General features: G+C 42.0%; 1 protein-coding gene across 1 annotated transcript; it reads left to right on the top strand.

The window, feature by feature from the left end:
• Nucleotides 1-1,359: 1,359 nt before the first annotated feature.
• LOC101163512 (cdc42 effector protein 3) lies at nucleotides 1,360-7,449 on the top strand. The gene is made up of 2 exons (XM_004076907.3): nucleotides 1,360-1,840; nucleotides 5,744-7,449. Exon 2 carries the CDS (start codon nucleotides 5,960-5,962, stop codon nucleotides 6,983-6,985), a length of 1,026 nt encoding a protein of 341 aa, XP_004076955.1. The 5' UTR covers nucleotides 1,360-1,840; nucleotides 5,744-5,959; the 3' UTR covers nucleotides 6,986-7,449.
• Nucleotides 7,450-16,251: the final 8,802 nt, after the last annotated feature.

Here is a 16,251-nt window from a genome sequence, read left to right as displayed (position 1 = left end):
TTTATGTCATAAACACTTATCAGCGTTCCTTCTTAGCCGTCGTCTCCTCAGTAACCGCCTCGAGGCGTGGCTTCACCGGACCCAGAGTAAAAGGTGTTGTACCCGATGTTGATACAGACGTTCAGAGTTGGTCAGCGAAATATGAAGTTTGAAATCAGCGAACTATCCCGACAAGAATTGCAAAGCGTAGGACTTCCATTATTCTACCTCTAGCTGCTTTGCCCCGCCCTCGTAACTCCTGGCCAATTACTGAAGAGATCTTCAGTCGTATGTTTTTGTTTACCAGCTTTGGTTTGAAGCACAAATGTCCGGGAGACGGCAGTCTGAATACAGACCAAACGAAAGCTTCAGGACTCGATCCAGGCCCAACGGACTTTTCCAGTCTGAGTACACCCTAAAAGTTGATTTACTGATGGAGCCTTTTTGAGAAGCAACTACAGTCTGGAGTTTCCCAGGTTTGATGGGTCCAACAGCAGTTGAGAAGACGGGGTTGTGTGTTTTACGTAAACATCGTGTGCCAGTCACATGGGCCTACAGTGACATCCACCCCACAGAGAATGAACGTCTCAAAGATCCTCATTGGCTGCTACCATTTGACTAAATAAAGTATGTGAGCGTTACATAGAGATGTTGTTGTGACTGTAAGCTGTTCACAGACACCACCCAACACTGATTTCACTGTAAGACTATGCAATGCTTCACACGTGCCTTGTTATTATGAAGACGCATCAATCATTTAAAACTCATGACCTGTGACACAGGACAGACTGTATTTTCCTACAAACACATTTGTAGGAATTTGTTTCTTCATGTTTTAGGGTGGAGTCTCGTTAAAAACCAGCTTAGAAGGACAAGTTTTTAACCCTTTTCCTGTTGTCTGAGCCACTGGCACCCCTCCCCCAAAGTTCACCTTAGTGTGCATGAGACGTGCACCTATAATTTCTTTTAAATAAAGGCTTATTGTTCTTTAGAAAAAGATGGGGCACAGGCACCAAGTCATTTAGATTAAAATGACTCCCGTCTCGTAGCTCGCTGTATCTCATTTCTCAATAACAATCAATGCAGAGGAGGAGAGGGGGCTGCACGCGCTGCAGCTCTGCATGTGGTCATTTGCTGCAGCGCTGCAGTACTCTGCAGTAGTAAGCACTTTGGATCCCAGTTAGAGCACAGCTATTCACCAAAGCACCTTAATGACTAGACCTGGCCATGCACCGGTTAGAGAAAATATTTAGGCTGTGTTTGTGATTGGTAGATAAGAATAAACAGACTCACAAGAGCGACAGGGCGTGGCTTAACAGTGGATGCAGAAAAGGTCCTATCAGCTGTTGGCAGTCAGACACTGAAAAACCCTTTTAGTCTAGAGACTGCCTGACAGCCCACAAAGAATCTGCTTCCACAAGCAGAGGCAATTTTGGGGGCTTGTGATCACTCACACAGAGGATTGTCAAGCACCAAGGAGCCGCTTCAAAGAAAGTCTGAGCTCCGGGCAGGAGCGGGGAAAGACATGCACAGGTGCAGCTAGAAACCAGTACTGCAGAAGAGGAAGAAAGAGAGGCAAGCAGAGAGACATAGAGGAGGAGGAAGTCAGAGGGGAGTGCTGAAGAAGGAGGAGGAGACTTGAGCTGCTGCACAGCAGAAAAAGGAGTCAGAGAGTCATACCAAAACAGCTGTCTGGCAGACGGTGCAGTCGACAGAAGTGAAGCCCCAAAGGCAGGACAGAAGCCAGGCCAATGCCGACAGCATAAACGCCGAAGATCTGAGGCTTCAGGGCAGCAGAACCCTGGCAGAACACTGGCAGAACACCAGCCACTCCTGAGCAGAACCTTTCAGATCATCTGAGGTGAGTGTTTTCTCTGACCACAAAACAGCCAGAGTGAAATATTGGAGATTTCTTGCAGCCATGTGTGAATGAGAAGGTATGTGTGGCAGAGGCAGGGACTCATGGGAACATGCACGGTAAGTTAAGCTCACACAGAGATTATTTCAGAAAAACTAGAGATGTTTTTTTTTCCGACTGCATGCTTAAAGCATGTTTCTGTAAATGCCTCACAGTTTTACCTCTCAGGAAAAAGTACATTCTAAGATTTCCTTTTTTTTTCTTATAAGCTTTTATTGATTTCCCTGCTTAAATCTGCCAAGGAAAACTCTGGCAAGAGCTGACAGTGCTTTTGGGTGGCATGAGAGTAGTGAGAAACATAGAAGGAGCAAATACACCCTGCTATTTGCTTATGTCCCAAGGCTGCCACCAGACTCTCAAAAGTGAGCCCTTTGCCTATAATTGAGGTTTTTTTCATGTAGCAGCTCCGTGGTTTCTGTAGGGCTACTATTACCTTCTGTGGAATGTGAAATAGCTTTTTATGATAGTTTTAAACAGAAAGGTCATTCTGTTATCTAAAGGCAGGAAAAAGGCTGTTTGACCACAACAAGAACAAAAGCAGAACAACACACTTTAATAAGCAGCACTCGTGCAAAATGTCATCCCAGCAATCCCATGGTGGGAGGGTTATTCTTGGTTCTGACTTCTATTTAAAAAGATGGAAGTCATCTTTCTCAAGCCTTGAGCTGTTGCTCTCCTGGGCAGCAGCTGGCTTCAACTGTAAGGCGTCATCAAACTGTAGCATTTATTTAGCCTACAGCTTCTTAGAATACAGTAACCCAATGATGCCACCAGAGACTTTCAGGTATCCAGAATTACCCTGACAGATCATCAGCCATCCCTTTAAAAACCAGACATCAAGTCCTTGTTTATTTACCCCAGCATCCAAACCGTTCCTACATTCTCTTCTACTGACCCAGTGCTCACATCTCCCCAACGCGTGAGGCAAAGCCTGCGTTTAAATAGACTGGCAGCCACTTTATATCGGGACCAATAGCTGCTGCTGACCCAGTGACACCCTGGCTGCAGCGCTCTTTATGAGCAGCTACACAGGAAGTCACTTTTCAAGGAGGCTTATCAGATCCCAACCTAAAACTGTGGATGCGTTTGAAGAGCTGGTGCCACCTCCCAGCATGCACTTCACCTTGATTCAAGAAAGCAAGAAGCAAATTAAAGCTTACGGTAATAACAAACTGATTTATCACCTCTTTAGCTAAAAAAGGCATCAATGATGAGGTTGGTAATTCCCGATGGTTTCAGTAAATCAGTAATACTTTGCTCATTCTGGCTTGAAGCCTTAGCCAGCAGAGGTGCTTCCTTCTCAGCATTTGGAATGCCATTCATGCTTCCCATTTAAATCAAAGTGACCAAGTTAGACGCACAGCTGTTTTTAAAAACACTTTAACATCTAATTACAGAGAAGGGTTTTTTTTTTTTGCTGCCAAAGCAAGGAATGCGTTCCTGTTACAATGAGAGCTTGAGCAAAATTTATTACCGAAGTAAACGAGCTGTGAAGTCTGAATCTACAGGAAGCCGTCTGTTACACCTTTGGGTTATTTCAGTTTGACTTCAACCCCATTTTCTTTCTGCGGTGAACATGTGCTTTCAAGGGCAGGAAGGCTGAGGGCTCACTGAGAAAAAGGTCTTGCTGAAAACTATATATATAGTTAAAAATAGTTTTAAAAATTGTTAAAAAATAAGGAGTTTGAAATTTGCTTCATCTTTGATTGAAGATTCCAGCATTCCTCTTTGCTTTCTTCTCTTCCTCAAAGAAACCAAAAAAACCATTTTCTCAGTTGTTGGATCCTGGCAGACCTGGCTGCAATAGGGGGAGCATTGCATGTTTTCAAAGGGGGACACTATTTTAATCTACATTTTATTTGCCTCAAACTGAACAGTTGTTCTGTAGCCTCTCCTAAATTGTAATATACTTTTTCTCCCACTAAAAATGGGATGTTTTTTTGAAAGTACACATTAATTTCATTTCATAAACCAAAGTAAGCCAAAGCACTGATGTCAAACTGAACACTAAAGCAAACATTCATAGTAAGAAGAGCAAAGTACGGCAGCGCAAGCAGCAAACCAAAGCCCCCTGACCCTTAGATTCAATGAGCAAATCAAGGTTTGACTTCCTTTTGTAAAAGCTGTTTATGCCCTGAAATCGTCTTAAAGCCTGTCCTGTCAGTCATTACTGAAGGTTAGAGTCAGGCATTCTCAAAGTCCAGCAGAATGAGGATGTTCTGCTCTGATCAGGTGTGCCCATGAAGACATTTCTACATTGGAAGACAATTTTTCACAGAATTATGTGCTGGCTCTATGTGTGTGTTTGTTCTAAATATGTTATTCATTGATTTTACAAGGACTCTCGTAGTTGTTTTGTTTTGTATTTCTCAATAGAATCACGCCCAAACTAATCTTTGGTCTGGCCTTCCCACCTTGATCTATCTGATAGAGAAGATTCTCATACTTTCTTCCTGAGGACATGGGGGGCACAGACGGTCGTGTGGAGGAATCTCAGTGTTTGCTGCTACTCCTTGAGCTTCTTTACTGCTGGAGCCCACCCAGCTAGCACAGACGGACACCCCAATGCCCTCCTGTGGGGTAGGAACTGGATGTGGGCAAAGCTGCCGTCTCAGACACCTCAGTGTCTGACAGACTGTTGGGAGGCGTAACTGCTATTCAACACAATGGTGTGTTGTCACAAATACAGATAGCACTGTAGAGCTTACTGTGCGATAAGCAATGACCTTTTTTCAGCTTTTTTTAGGATTAGCTTCATTTTCATTTTTAATGCAGCTGCAGTGAAGAAGACGTTCAGCAGCTAATCAAAGAGGTCGGAAGGAGAAGAAGCTTAGTAACCGTCTGACTATCCAGCAAGTGTCCGTGTGTTTCCTCACTAATGAGTCTTGAGAGTTAACACAGCCTCCTAAAAGCGTGCGATAAGGCTGATGTGTCTGCACGGTTTGCTTGCAGCAGGAATGTGGATGTTTTCCACGTGAAAGCCTTCTTTTTAAGGCGGTGTGGACTTGACCGCCTGGGCACGTTATCAGACCGTCATTACTGACATACCTCTCATAAGTAAATAAGCCTATAAATGGACACACTGCCGTCTCACTGGTGCTCCCTCCCACCCCCATCACAGCGTGCTTCCTTTCCTGTCCGCTGCCCCGCTCATTTTAACGGTCAAACTTATTTTTGTGTGGTGACAGTCTTGGAGGATCTGAAATGGAAAAGCAACTGAAACAGAATGACCCTTCTTTAAAATCACATTTATATCTTCTAATTCATAAACATCTTCTATTGTATCCTGCAACTTTAAAAATAAATCTCTTTGCCCCCAAAAATACATGGCAGAACTTTCTTATGTTTTTGGGTAAATCAATCAACAACCTGCATCAAATCCATTGACTTTGTAATCTACTTGCTCTGCATTTCTCACTCAATTCCTAAAAAACCCGTCCACTTCTTTCCTCCCCTTTGCCCCCAGCTCCATCTTTTTTTATCTCCTTGCATGTCTGAGCAGTAGCTCACTCCTAAAGCAGACTGCGCTGCTCTGATCCAACTAAAGCCCGCCTTAGATCTTCTCTCCAAGTTTGCAGTCCAGCTGTTCCACATTAGCACACCCAGAATTGTGGAGGCAAGAAGAGGCTTGAGTGTGGAAATGTGACTGGGACAGCAAAAAGTCTAGGAACTAAATCTCATTCTTATGTCCTTTCATTTTTTTCCAGTGTACCACATGAATATAGAGATTTCTATTTCATCCAGAGTTAATTTTGACCCAAGCAGTGGCTGTTTTCTTTGTAAAAACTTTTTGTCTTCAGTCATATCAAAGATGTTGATGCGTCTCCCTTTTTTCTGTGATTACAGGAAAGTGTCCTCTGATCTTTCTACGTCCCCAAAATTCGCACCTTTACATGGAGAAGCTGCTCCTGATCAATGCTGTCAATGTTTTTGGCGTTTTCTAAAAAGATCCTGCTTCTGAGAATGTAACTTCAGCTGTCCCTGTGGGAGCGCGAACATCCACACACTTCTAATTTAACACTTCTACCTTGCAAATCTGAGAGCTCTTCCAAAGACGCAGCGATGCCAGCTAAAGCCCCCATTTACCTGAAGCCCACCAACAGCAAAAAAGGGAAAAAAGGTCGCCTGAGAGACATTTTGTCCCCAGACATGATCAGTCCTCCCCTCGGGGACTTTCGTCACACCGTTCACATTGGCAAGGGTGGAGGGGGAGACGCTTTTGGAGATATGTCCTTCCTTCAGGGAAAGTATGAGCTGATCCCAGGAAAGGGGGATCCTCAACACAGCATCCAGAGCGAACTTATGCGAGCAAACAGCACCGGGAATGCTGGCTTTGCTGAGACCCCCTCTCCAGTCCTCAAGAATGCCATCTCACTCCCCACGATTGGAGGCTGCCAAGCGCTCACGCTTCCACTGATCTCTCCCACAGTTTTCTCCATGTCGCCAGAGCCTCTGGGGGGCAGTGAGGGACCTCCATCTCCAACAAAGGTTGAGATGGATGCCCTGCTGCGCTCCATTGATGTCTTCAGCAGTGAGACCCCCTCTTCATTTAATGAAATGTATCCCAAACCTGACGTTCTTCTGCATCTGCTGGAGAACAGAGATAAACCAAAAGCAGGTTCCAAACCAAACAAACCAAACAAATCAAACAACGGTGAGATCCCATTGGACGTCCCAACCTTGTATTATATCAACAACCAAACCGACATCTACAAAGTCAATGGAAGCAGCGACAGATTTGACAGCTTTAGCCTCAATGACAGAGGTTTCCAGAGCAACATCTTGAACGACAGCAGGCATCTAAATAACAATGGCAACTGCAACAGTTATGGACACTTTGACCAGGACATTACCCATGGTTTTGAGTTCTCAATGTTCAATGGAGACAGCGTGGACAGGGACAGTGGGGTGGAGGAGGGCCGCATCAGTGATTATGACTTTGAGCTTTCCCAGGGGAAACGCATGTCTCAGGAATCTCTCACCCAGATCACAGGGTCTCTCCTTTCCCTGGAACTGGATCTGGGTCCATCTATCCTTGATGATGTGCTGAATATAATGGACAAAGCTGAAGCTAAAAACAGGCCTTGAGCTGTGCTTGACGCCGCCAAAACGAGAAAAGGGAATCATCAGAGCCACAAGAGTAGAAGTAACTCAAAATGATGTCTGGATATATCATTGAGATAATAATTATTTGACAAAGCTTATATCTAAATGTCTGTGGAGTGTTGATGCTTCTTTATTTTCACTTTTGTTAGCTACATTGGCAGCATGGTTAAGATGCATGTGCTTTTCAGTTGAACCTGAAGCTGCCTTCGTGGTTTCCTTTTTCTAACATGAAATCTCTGCACACAAATACAATACCTGAGGTCTTTTGGTTTTTATCCAATCCAGTCTAAAACTTGTTTGGTGTAGTTTTTTGTGAATCTGAGTGTGTTTATCAAAGCACTTTCACGTTTTCCACATTTTTATTGGGCAAACAAGGATTTAAAAGACAGAATGCCACAAATATTTGTTTTTTTAATGCAGTAACACAAATAAATTCTTCTTTTCAATTTTTGGCTATTCTTTCAAAGTTTCCACATACAACTAGTCTATAATATGACTCAAAACCTACTGAAAGCCAACTTTACATGCTTAAAACAGGCAAACAGATAGAACAGTTACAGATGGAACGAAAAAAAGGACAGGACATGGTTATTTTCTTGCCTCCAACATTCCTTACATTCTGCCTTCCTGCTCCGTTGGACCATTGGTGGGCCTTCTTCTGCCCAGCCAGGCGCCTGCTCCATTTGTTTGCATGTGCATTGCACAGACAGAGGCGGCGCCTTTGAGATTCCCGGCATTCCAGCCACATAACACAAGTGACAAGAACCGGACATAAACCAGCTGTTTCAAGTGGTAAGGGACGGCTTTGGTTGCAGTCTCCCCATTCATCAGCCCATGTGTGGAGAAATGAGAAGACACACATGTGGAGAAACACGTGCTTGTTCAATGTCTAACAAACAAGAGTTAAATATGACATACATACTTGGCTAACATGCCAATGGAAGCACAAGACAAATCAAGGCTGACCATTCCAAACCACATTACTCTGATCCAAACTGAACTGTACTGACTGTAAAAAACATGGCTCAGACAAACTGCACCAATCTAGGTATGAGAACAAGAACCTGTGGATTTCAGAGGGAGAATCATCCCAACTTGTTAAGTATTTTGTCAACTTTGCTGCATCTTTTTGGCCTCTGTTCTAAAAAACGGATACATTATGCAGGTCTGTTTTAATTCTGACGTGGGCAGAACCAATGTAACAAACTTCTACTGATCCCTCAAACAAACCACTGACTGCAGCCTCCAAAGACTGTTAGATAAGGCATGATCAATTCTTCACACAAGAGACTCCTTTTATGGTGGTGGATAAGTGGAAAATCCCAGAAGTGTTGTCTATTATGTAGTCTGAGTTTAAGCTTCCCTCCCATGGCATGAGCAATGAAAACCATCTCTGGCTAGGTAATTACTATGCTCACATCTCAGACTTACTTAATGATAGACCTCATTCTTGACAAGTGTGGACCCAAGAAAACATCTATTGGTTTACTGAGTTAACAGCCACAGCAATGTACAGTTGTGAAATAGATATATTTTTGTTCTGAAGGTTCTCAAAAGGCAAGAAAACACAGCTTTGTATCTAAATGTGTGATACCAACTCAGCCCAAGAACAACTGAAAGAATATGAAACATGAAAGACTAAAATAGTGATTTCAACAAGGCTTTGGCTGAAGTCTGACCTCAGGAAGCCTCATGCTTGCATGTCATAGCAGTGAAGCAGAACCGTACAGTTCATTGTGCAACACCCACAGCTTCAGGAAAATATTCCATCTACACACCAGCGACTCACAGCTGAGCATTGCTTAGGCATTCATTTCCCACTTTATTTGAATTCCTCTTGAGAAACAGAGAAAGACAAAAACTGAAGAGAGGGTGACATGGCTCCAGGGTTTGGGGGCTTTATATTGTTCAAACTAGCTGATGTTATATCACTGGTAAGCCTAGAAAGTTCCACCTTGTTCTGGGAAGATAGTGAGAATTATAAAGAAAACCAATGTGTAACTAAAGCTTGTACTGTAATCCTGTTTTCATGTTGTCTGTCTTTTTTTGTATCTTAGTCTCATTGTAAGTGTCTTTCAAAGGGTTTGAGTTTGGTCTGTTTATTTTGTGGGAAAGTTCCTTTCTTTTGCATTCCGGTTGCTGTGTTTTTGCTTTTGCATGTTTTTGTTGATGGACTAAGATTGAACAGCTCGACTTGATTACACTTTTTCACCCAGTTGAATTTAATTAAGAATCTTGGGAGTGGCAACATAAGGACTGAGAACAGAGGAGCGCGGAGGAGGAGGACTGTAGGATGCGCAGTATAACAGTCAAGTGAGTTGCCACTTGCATTTCCATGGTCAAATCAGCCATCACTTCTTTTCCCTTCAGGGTCTCTGCATCATCTCCTCTAACACCAGATACTCTACCTCCATGTCTTCCTTCACTGCATAAACCTTCGCTTTGGTCTTCAACTGAATTTCCTCATTTGAAAATATTCTTTATTGTATGGATCATAAAAACGGAAATGATCACCATTCATATTACTGTGCAGTACTACCACACAAAATATAAAGTTACTTTACTGTGTAGCTTCTGAGTGTGCTGGGTTGTTGATGGCGGATCAGCTGAGAGAAGTTATACCTGGAGGAGCTCACCATACACCTCCACTTGGAGACAGAAGGGGGAATTGGCTCTATCCCGCCCAAAGTTAACCCTTGTGCTATCCTAGGCACTTTACCATTGGGAGTTGGGTCATCTAGACCCACTAGACAGTGCTCTGAACCTTTTTTCTTCAATGATTTGTGATCTTCACTGGTGTCCATGGATTACATGAAATCTTTCCACCTTTATCCACCTTTGTCATGGTAGGGAGAACACGGCAATGTAAGGGGGGGGTCATCTAAGATAGCACAAGGGTTAAGTGTACCTACGGTGGCCGACAGGGCTCACACTAAATACAAAAGAAAAAACGCAACGGCATTATCCCAAGCACAACGAAATTACCCGCAACACAACAACATAACCGCAGCATTAGCAGTAACCTCAGCACAACAGAAACGAGGACTTTTTTTACCTACTGGCGGGGAAAAAAATTCGGTTTCAAACTATTCGGTGCGAGTTTTAGAATTCTGAGAAAAAAGTCAGAATTTTCTATGCCCTTTTTTTTCTTTCTCCATGGCTCTAATCCTCTTCCGTAAACTAGTAAACGGAAAAACACTCGTAATTTTACGAGATTAAAGTGGAAGTGAGCATGCAGAGCAGCAGGTGAACGCCGCACAGCAGCAGAGCAGACCCACTAAACTTAGTTGAACAGGTGAGCTGAATGTTTATTGATAACTTTCCAAATGTCTGGAGGCTCATTTGATTGATTTACGATTTATTAACATTTTATTTATTGATGGGTGGTTTGCAGGATCTCTGCAGCCGTTGATAAAGACGTCGGTGTCCCTGCAGCTGTCTGCTTCAATCTTTTCTTCCTCCAAAGACCAGATCTCTACGTCTGTGTGACGCTTCCGTCTGAGGAGGAGGAGCACTTTTTGGGATTGTCAACGTTCTAATGCTAATATAACAGACTATTGTCATTCCTCTTTATTGTTTTATGTTGAAACGGGACGTTTCATCTGGAGGAGGGGGCGTATGTTTACTTCCACATTGATGTTCAGATGACAGGTTCATGACGTAAGGTGACAAATGAACTTCAGGTTATGTGAATGAAAAGGAAAATAAAGGCTGCTGTGGTCCTCTACACCCAAACGTGTCTCTGAGCTTCTTATCATATGACACTCCGCTTTACCGACACCGAACACCAGCTCCACTGAAAATAATCTGATTTTGAGTCACCAAAAGGTTCAGAATCTCTTTGTTTTATTAAACCTATCCGGAAATAAAGCTTCACAAAAGGCTCCACATATTTCATCTTCTAGCTTGGCTCCGAAAACTCTGGTGTTTTTTGTTCGTTAATCTAGGACTTTCTTCTCGTAAGTTTCCGACTTAGAAGTCGTAATTTAAAAAAAAAAGACAAAGAGCGTTAGATGCAGATGTCACTGTGTGGAGAGCTGGTTAAATTTATATTTTTAGACAAACATATATTTGTAAGAAATTACGTTGTCTAGTAAGAAAACACCCTAATCTTGTCCAAATATCACGCAGCTCTCAGGAACGCCGAATAGTTTGAAACTGAATGGGTCTTTTTCCGCCGCTAGTAAAAAAATCCTCATTTCTGTTGTGCTGAGGTTAATGCTATTGCTGCGGTTATGTTGTAGTGTTGCGGGTAATTTCGTTGTGCTTCGGATAATGCCGTTGCGTTTTTTCTTTTGTATGTAGTGTGAGCCCACTGGATGGACCAACTGAATCCTGCGATTTTTATTGGTAGCCTGTAGCTTCAGCCACCCATGGTTTTTATTTGGGTTTTACAGAGATGGACTGTTTTTGTAAATCTATTTTTGGATGGGTCTTTTTTTTACTGCACGAATGCTGGTGGCCAGGAGTGCTGAACTGCGTGGTCAGTTAGAACGTTTATTATCACATTTATGTTGGTGAAAGTAAGTTTGGCTGAACAATAAAATTCTTATGTCCACAGTAAATGCCCGAAGAAAGAACAAATAACAGTGGTAAGTAAACATAGCTCTGTGTATTTTACACTCAAAAACAAAGAATATAATAAATACAAAAATACCTATGCAGTAAATAAATCAAAGATTATGATTTAATTGAATAAATCATGCAGTGGTAATAGTGACAGCAGTAATTACTTAAACTCATCTTTTAATCCATTTTCAAAGCATTTGCAGTGGTCTTTCATATGATTAAGCAGTTTTTTGCTAAAATTTGGCACAAATGGATCTATTTGTCTGTAAAATTGGGCAGAGCAGGGAGCTGTGAGTAACGAAATACACAGAAACACAGTTTTTATCTTAATTTTCTTTATACATGTCCTCCATCATGAGAAAATGACACAAGAACGTGTTAAAAACACCATTTTCATTGGAGTGGGTCTTTAAGAAAAATTGGTTGTTAAACGTGACATTTTTCAAGTGAAGTGACGGTGTGAAAAACAGTGAAAGTTGTATCAGTTGCAGTCAAACCATTGTTCCTAATTGAAAAATAAATATGACCTTGTGCAATCACACAATTACGGAGCCTGGGATCTGACGTGGATATAATAAATAAATAAAGAGTTCCCAAAAAGTAATAATTTGGTCTCACAGAATAATTAATGTGTGGGAACGAAATAATATTCTGATATACATTTATCCTGTTGTATTTGAATGCACCACAGTTACAGGGACACAATGATTGGTCAAGATGCATTATGGGATATGTGTGATGCATGATGGGATAGGTAGCATGTAGCCTTCAGGTGTAAAGTGACTGCTAAAGAGTATATTAATAAAAGACACGTCCTGGATATTATTCTTCCTATTGGACCCTAAACTACAATATCCGCTGGCTGTCCGTCTACCGGCCAACCAGCTGCCCAAATGCCGGCATGACAAGCAGAAGAGCTGCGTGGCGGGCTGGGGCCCGTAGCACATGGCTCATAGCTCGGCGAGCTATGTCCGGAGAATCGCTGCGGTCTGGGGAAGCAGCTAGCTTGGGGCACCGTAAATATTATGATATTTTTCTTATTTTCATCAAGACAACAATAAATAGATCATTCTTGGTTTTATTTGTTCCCCTCTTGAATTACTGTGGGTCACAGAGACACGGAAATAGCGGCAGAAAGCGTCTTTTGCTGGATGATGGAGACCGTACCGGGATGTGAATGAACGCAGACATGGAGACATGATTACTGTTGCTTTTTTAGAGCTTTTTAAAACAAATAAATCTGATCTTTAAACATCCTCCGTGTCTTCCATGCAATGTGATGAGACACACACAGACAGAAATGTGAAGGTAAATCCAAGTATCACTAACATCTGTGTTTATGAATGACTAATCATGTATACAATTATTTCGATCTCACAAATTAATTATTTCGCGGGAACGAAATATTATGTCGTGGAAGCAGAATATCTATTATTTCACCCAAGTCAGTTCCCGGGCTCAGTACACAATCAACCAATATATCTCTCATAAACATATAAAAAGATCATGAAATTGTCAAAAACATGCACACCGATTTAAAAATTAGCTATTATATTAATAACTATTATTCATTTTGCTTTATAAACCTGTTCATTATTTTAAAACTTTTATTTTTAATCATGTTGAATATTATTGTAATTCTATGGCTTTGTTTTTAGAAACTCGGATTTCAAAATCAATATTTTCCAAAGTATCTTTGTTTTTATTTCACATTGCTGTTTTTCAGAATGACTTATTTATTTCATGATGAGCTTTTTCAGCAGAATGAGTCTGTCTGTTAATCAAACCAAACAAGGTGGCTACTCCTTTACTCAGACATAAGCAGACATAATACATAATAAGCAGACATAAGCAGCAGCACCATAACTACATCGATTGATCACTTCAGCAAATGTGATGGAGCAATTCACACGCCTCAACACTAGGGGGGAGTATGCACCTCAACACATCCATAGTGTTGCCAGATCTGGCAGTTTTGGTTCTAAATTTGTGGGTAAAAATGGCTTTGGGTGGGTCGGCATAATTTGGGCGGTTTTAGGGTCAGTTCTGCGGTTTTTATTTCCTCCTGAAAATACAGTAGCGGACAACGTTAGGCTGGGAGGCTGTTGGAGTTCTGCTAAGCTTCTATCCACTGGAGCTCCATGAAAGCACCAGCGTGTGGGAGGAGCTACCAGCTCATGATTTTAGCCGGATCACTACATGGAGCGGTGTCTGTGTTTATCTTATTTACAATGCATGGACGACACAGAGAATATTGAGAGATCAGGTTAATTATTTTAAAGAGTTCCACATGGAAATCATGTTTTTTCTTTGTTTGAGTTCATGAGATCATTTAGAGATTCTCAGCTTCTGCTCCCGCATTGAAAGCCGCGTCTTGATGACGACCGCTGTCAGACCGAGTTTAAAGCTTGCTGTCCCGCTTTAATCCGAGAGGGAAAAATCAAACCAGAGGACCTGATTTATAATTATTGTCTCGATTCAAATAAAGAAATGTCACAAGTTTCAGGAGCACAAGCAGGCTGGCTCCCCATCCTGCAGCAGGTCTCTGTCAGGCCGCCAGCTCGCCTCCTGGGAGCCGCCAGTTTTCCTCTTTTTTGACAAGTGAGAAAAATGTCGCCTGCTCAACCTTCTTTATTTCAAAAATTTATTTTTATCCCTTGTGCCATCCTATGACCCCACCCTGACTTTGACGTGTTCTCCCTACCATGACAAAGGTGGATAAAGGTGGAAAGATTTCATGTAATCCATGGACACCAGTGAAGATCACAAATCATTGAAGAAAAAAGGTTCAGAGCACTGTCTAGTGGGTCTAGATGACCCAACTCCCAATGTTAAAGTGCCAAGGATAGCACAAGGGTTAAAATAATGAACAGGTTTTCAAAGCAAAATGAAATATATTTAATAAAGTAATGGATAATTTAGAATCTGTCTGTGGGTTTTTCCCAATTTCATGATCTTTTTATGTATTTATGAGAGATTTATTGGTTGATTTTCGTGATTGCACAAGGTCATATTTATTTTTTAGTTATGAACAATTTGGGGATCCATAAAACTAGAGTTAATCTACTAGTTGGAAAATGCTGGCTGAAGGAATGAGTTTCTGGGTCTGGAGGTCTTACATTTCAGACTCCTGGAGTCTGTAGAGTGTAGAGCGGCAAAGAGAACTTGGTCTGCATGTGATTCATGAACAAATGAATCTCTTTGCCTTGTTTAAAATAAATAAATTGATGTTCTTTTTAAAAATATTTTTGTTTGCAACCATCATTTTTAGATTATTTTAATAAAACATGCCTCTGCTGTCTCTGGAGGGACCTGGTAATCTACCCAGCGGACCCGGAACTTTGTAATTCTGCGACTTCACCCCCCCCCCCCCCCCCCCCCCGACAAAAACCCTTGTAAGCAAAATTATTCCACAAATGCCACATTTCAAATGAAGAAGTCAAATGGCTGATTTGACTACGGATATAGAAACAGTGGCTCTCATGACTTTAGTCATGCACGGGGCTCCTGGGGGATTTACTGAGTACCTGCTAACTGCAGTGCAAAATGACGGTCGCAGTAGCGGCCTCAGGCAGAGGAGTGGGGTCATCAGAGCCCAGTGTAAGGACGTCGACCCATGGACCAGGGATCAACGCAAACTGCAAGGACCGCCGCATGGTGAATGCTACAGCTAAGGGATGCTCACACAAGGCAAGTGTGTTTGAGCATTAAGCTAGTCAGCTGTCTAATACGTTCTCCCACTATTTTCCTTCTACAGCACTAGGTGGGGACCCATGAGGTCCCTGGCCTCAAGCTTCATGGTTCTTGAAGCTGGAGTCCAGCCCCCCCAGGAGAGAGGATGGTTAACTCTCCCACTGCTTTCACCTGTTCATTCATGCTTTTGCTGGCTCTTAACTTTTTACATCAGTCGGTTCTATTTGACCTGGGATTCTCTTCTTCTGTGGGTAGAGTTTCTTTTTATCTCTTTATAACTAGACCGGTCCCTCTAAGACTCACCCCCATGAAAATGATGTTTTTGGTGTTGTTAACATGGTCTTGTGGCATTTTTCTGATGATGGAGGACATACAAAAATTAAATTAAATTAAATCTTTGTGAATCAGTAGCAGGCAAAAAGTGCAGTTTGAAAAAGCTTGCTGTTGTTACGTAAAATCTACAATCATGGGGCCACAAGCTCCGTGCTTGGCTCCAATCTGGAATCTGGATCCAAACTGTACGGCTGGATAGCTCCAACGTCGCACCAGTACAGGTACCAGCTTGTGGGAGAAAGTGTAAATAAAGGGATGATGGGAATTAAGGGCTGGCTCACCTTCACCAACACTCCCATCCACAACTCTGAGGTGAATTTCTGATGAATTCCTGCCGCTCTGCAGAAACTATGTCTTCGATAAAGACACTGGTTTTTTATTTTGGCTTAAAATGTCATAATTAGAATTAAAAGTTCACTGGGAACGCTTTGAAAATAGATCAAAAGATGATTGGAGTGGGACTTTAAATCCATATTTTCGTCATGGGCAATTATTTTGAAAATTGACTAAGTTTGGGTTTCATTCACTCATGCATTTTTCTTTGTATCAATTCCTTGTCATTTAAAAGTCTGTGTTCCATTTCTAAACCAATCTATGTAAAGCCCCATAACCAGAACCCTGGCAATGTTCTGTGGTGATTTTTAAACGGTCAA

Source organism: Oryzias latipes, chromosome 15 (assembly GCF_002234675.1).
Source record: "Oryzias latipes chromosome 15, ASM223467v1".
Taxonomy (NCBI): domain Eukaryota; kingdom Metazoa; phylum Chordata; class Actinopteri; order Beloniformes; family Adrianichthyidae; genus Oryzias; species Oryzias latipes.
This window is presented reverse-complemented; position numbering and strand designations above follow the sequence as displayed.

Excerpts from the sequence above, each read along its gene's own strand:
- LOC101163512 (XM_004076907.3), top strand. The coding sequence starts at position 5,960 with ATGCCAGCTAAAGCCCCCATTTACCTGAAGCCCACCAACAGCAAAAAA.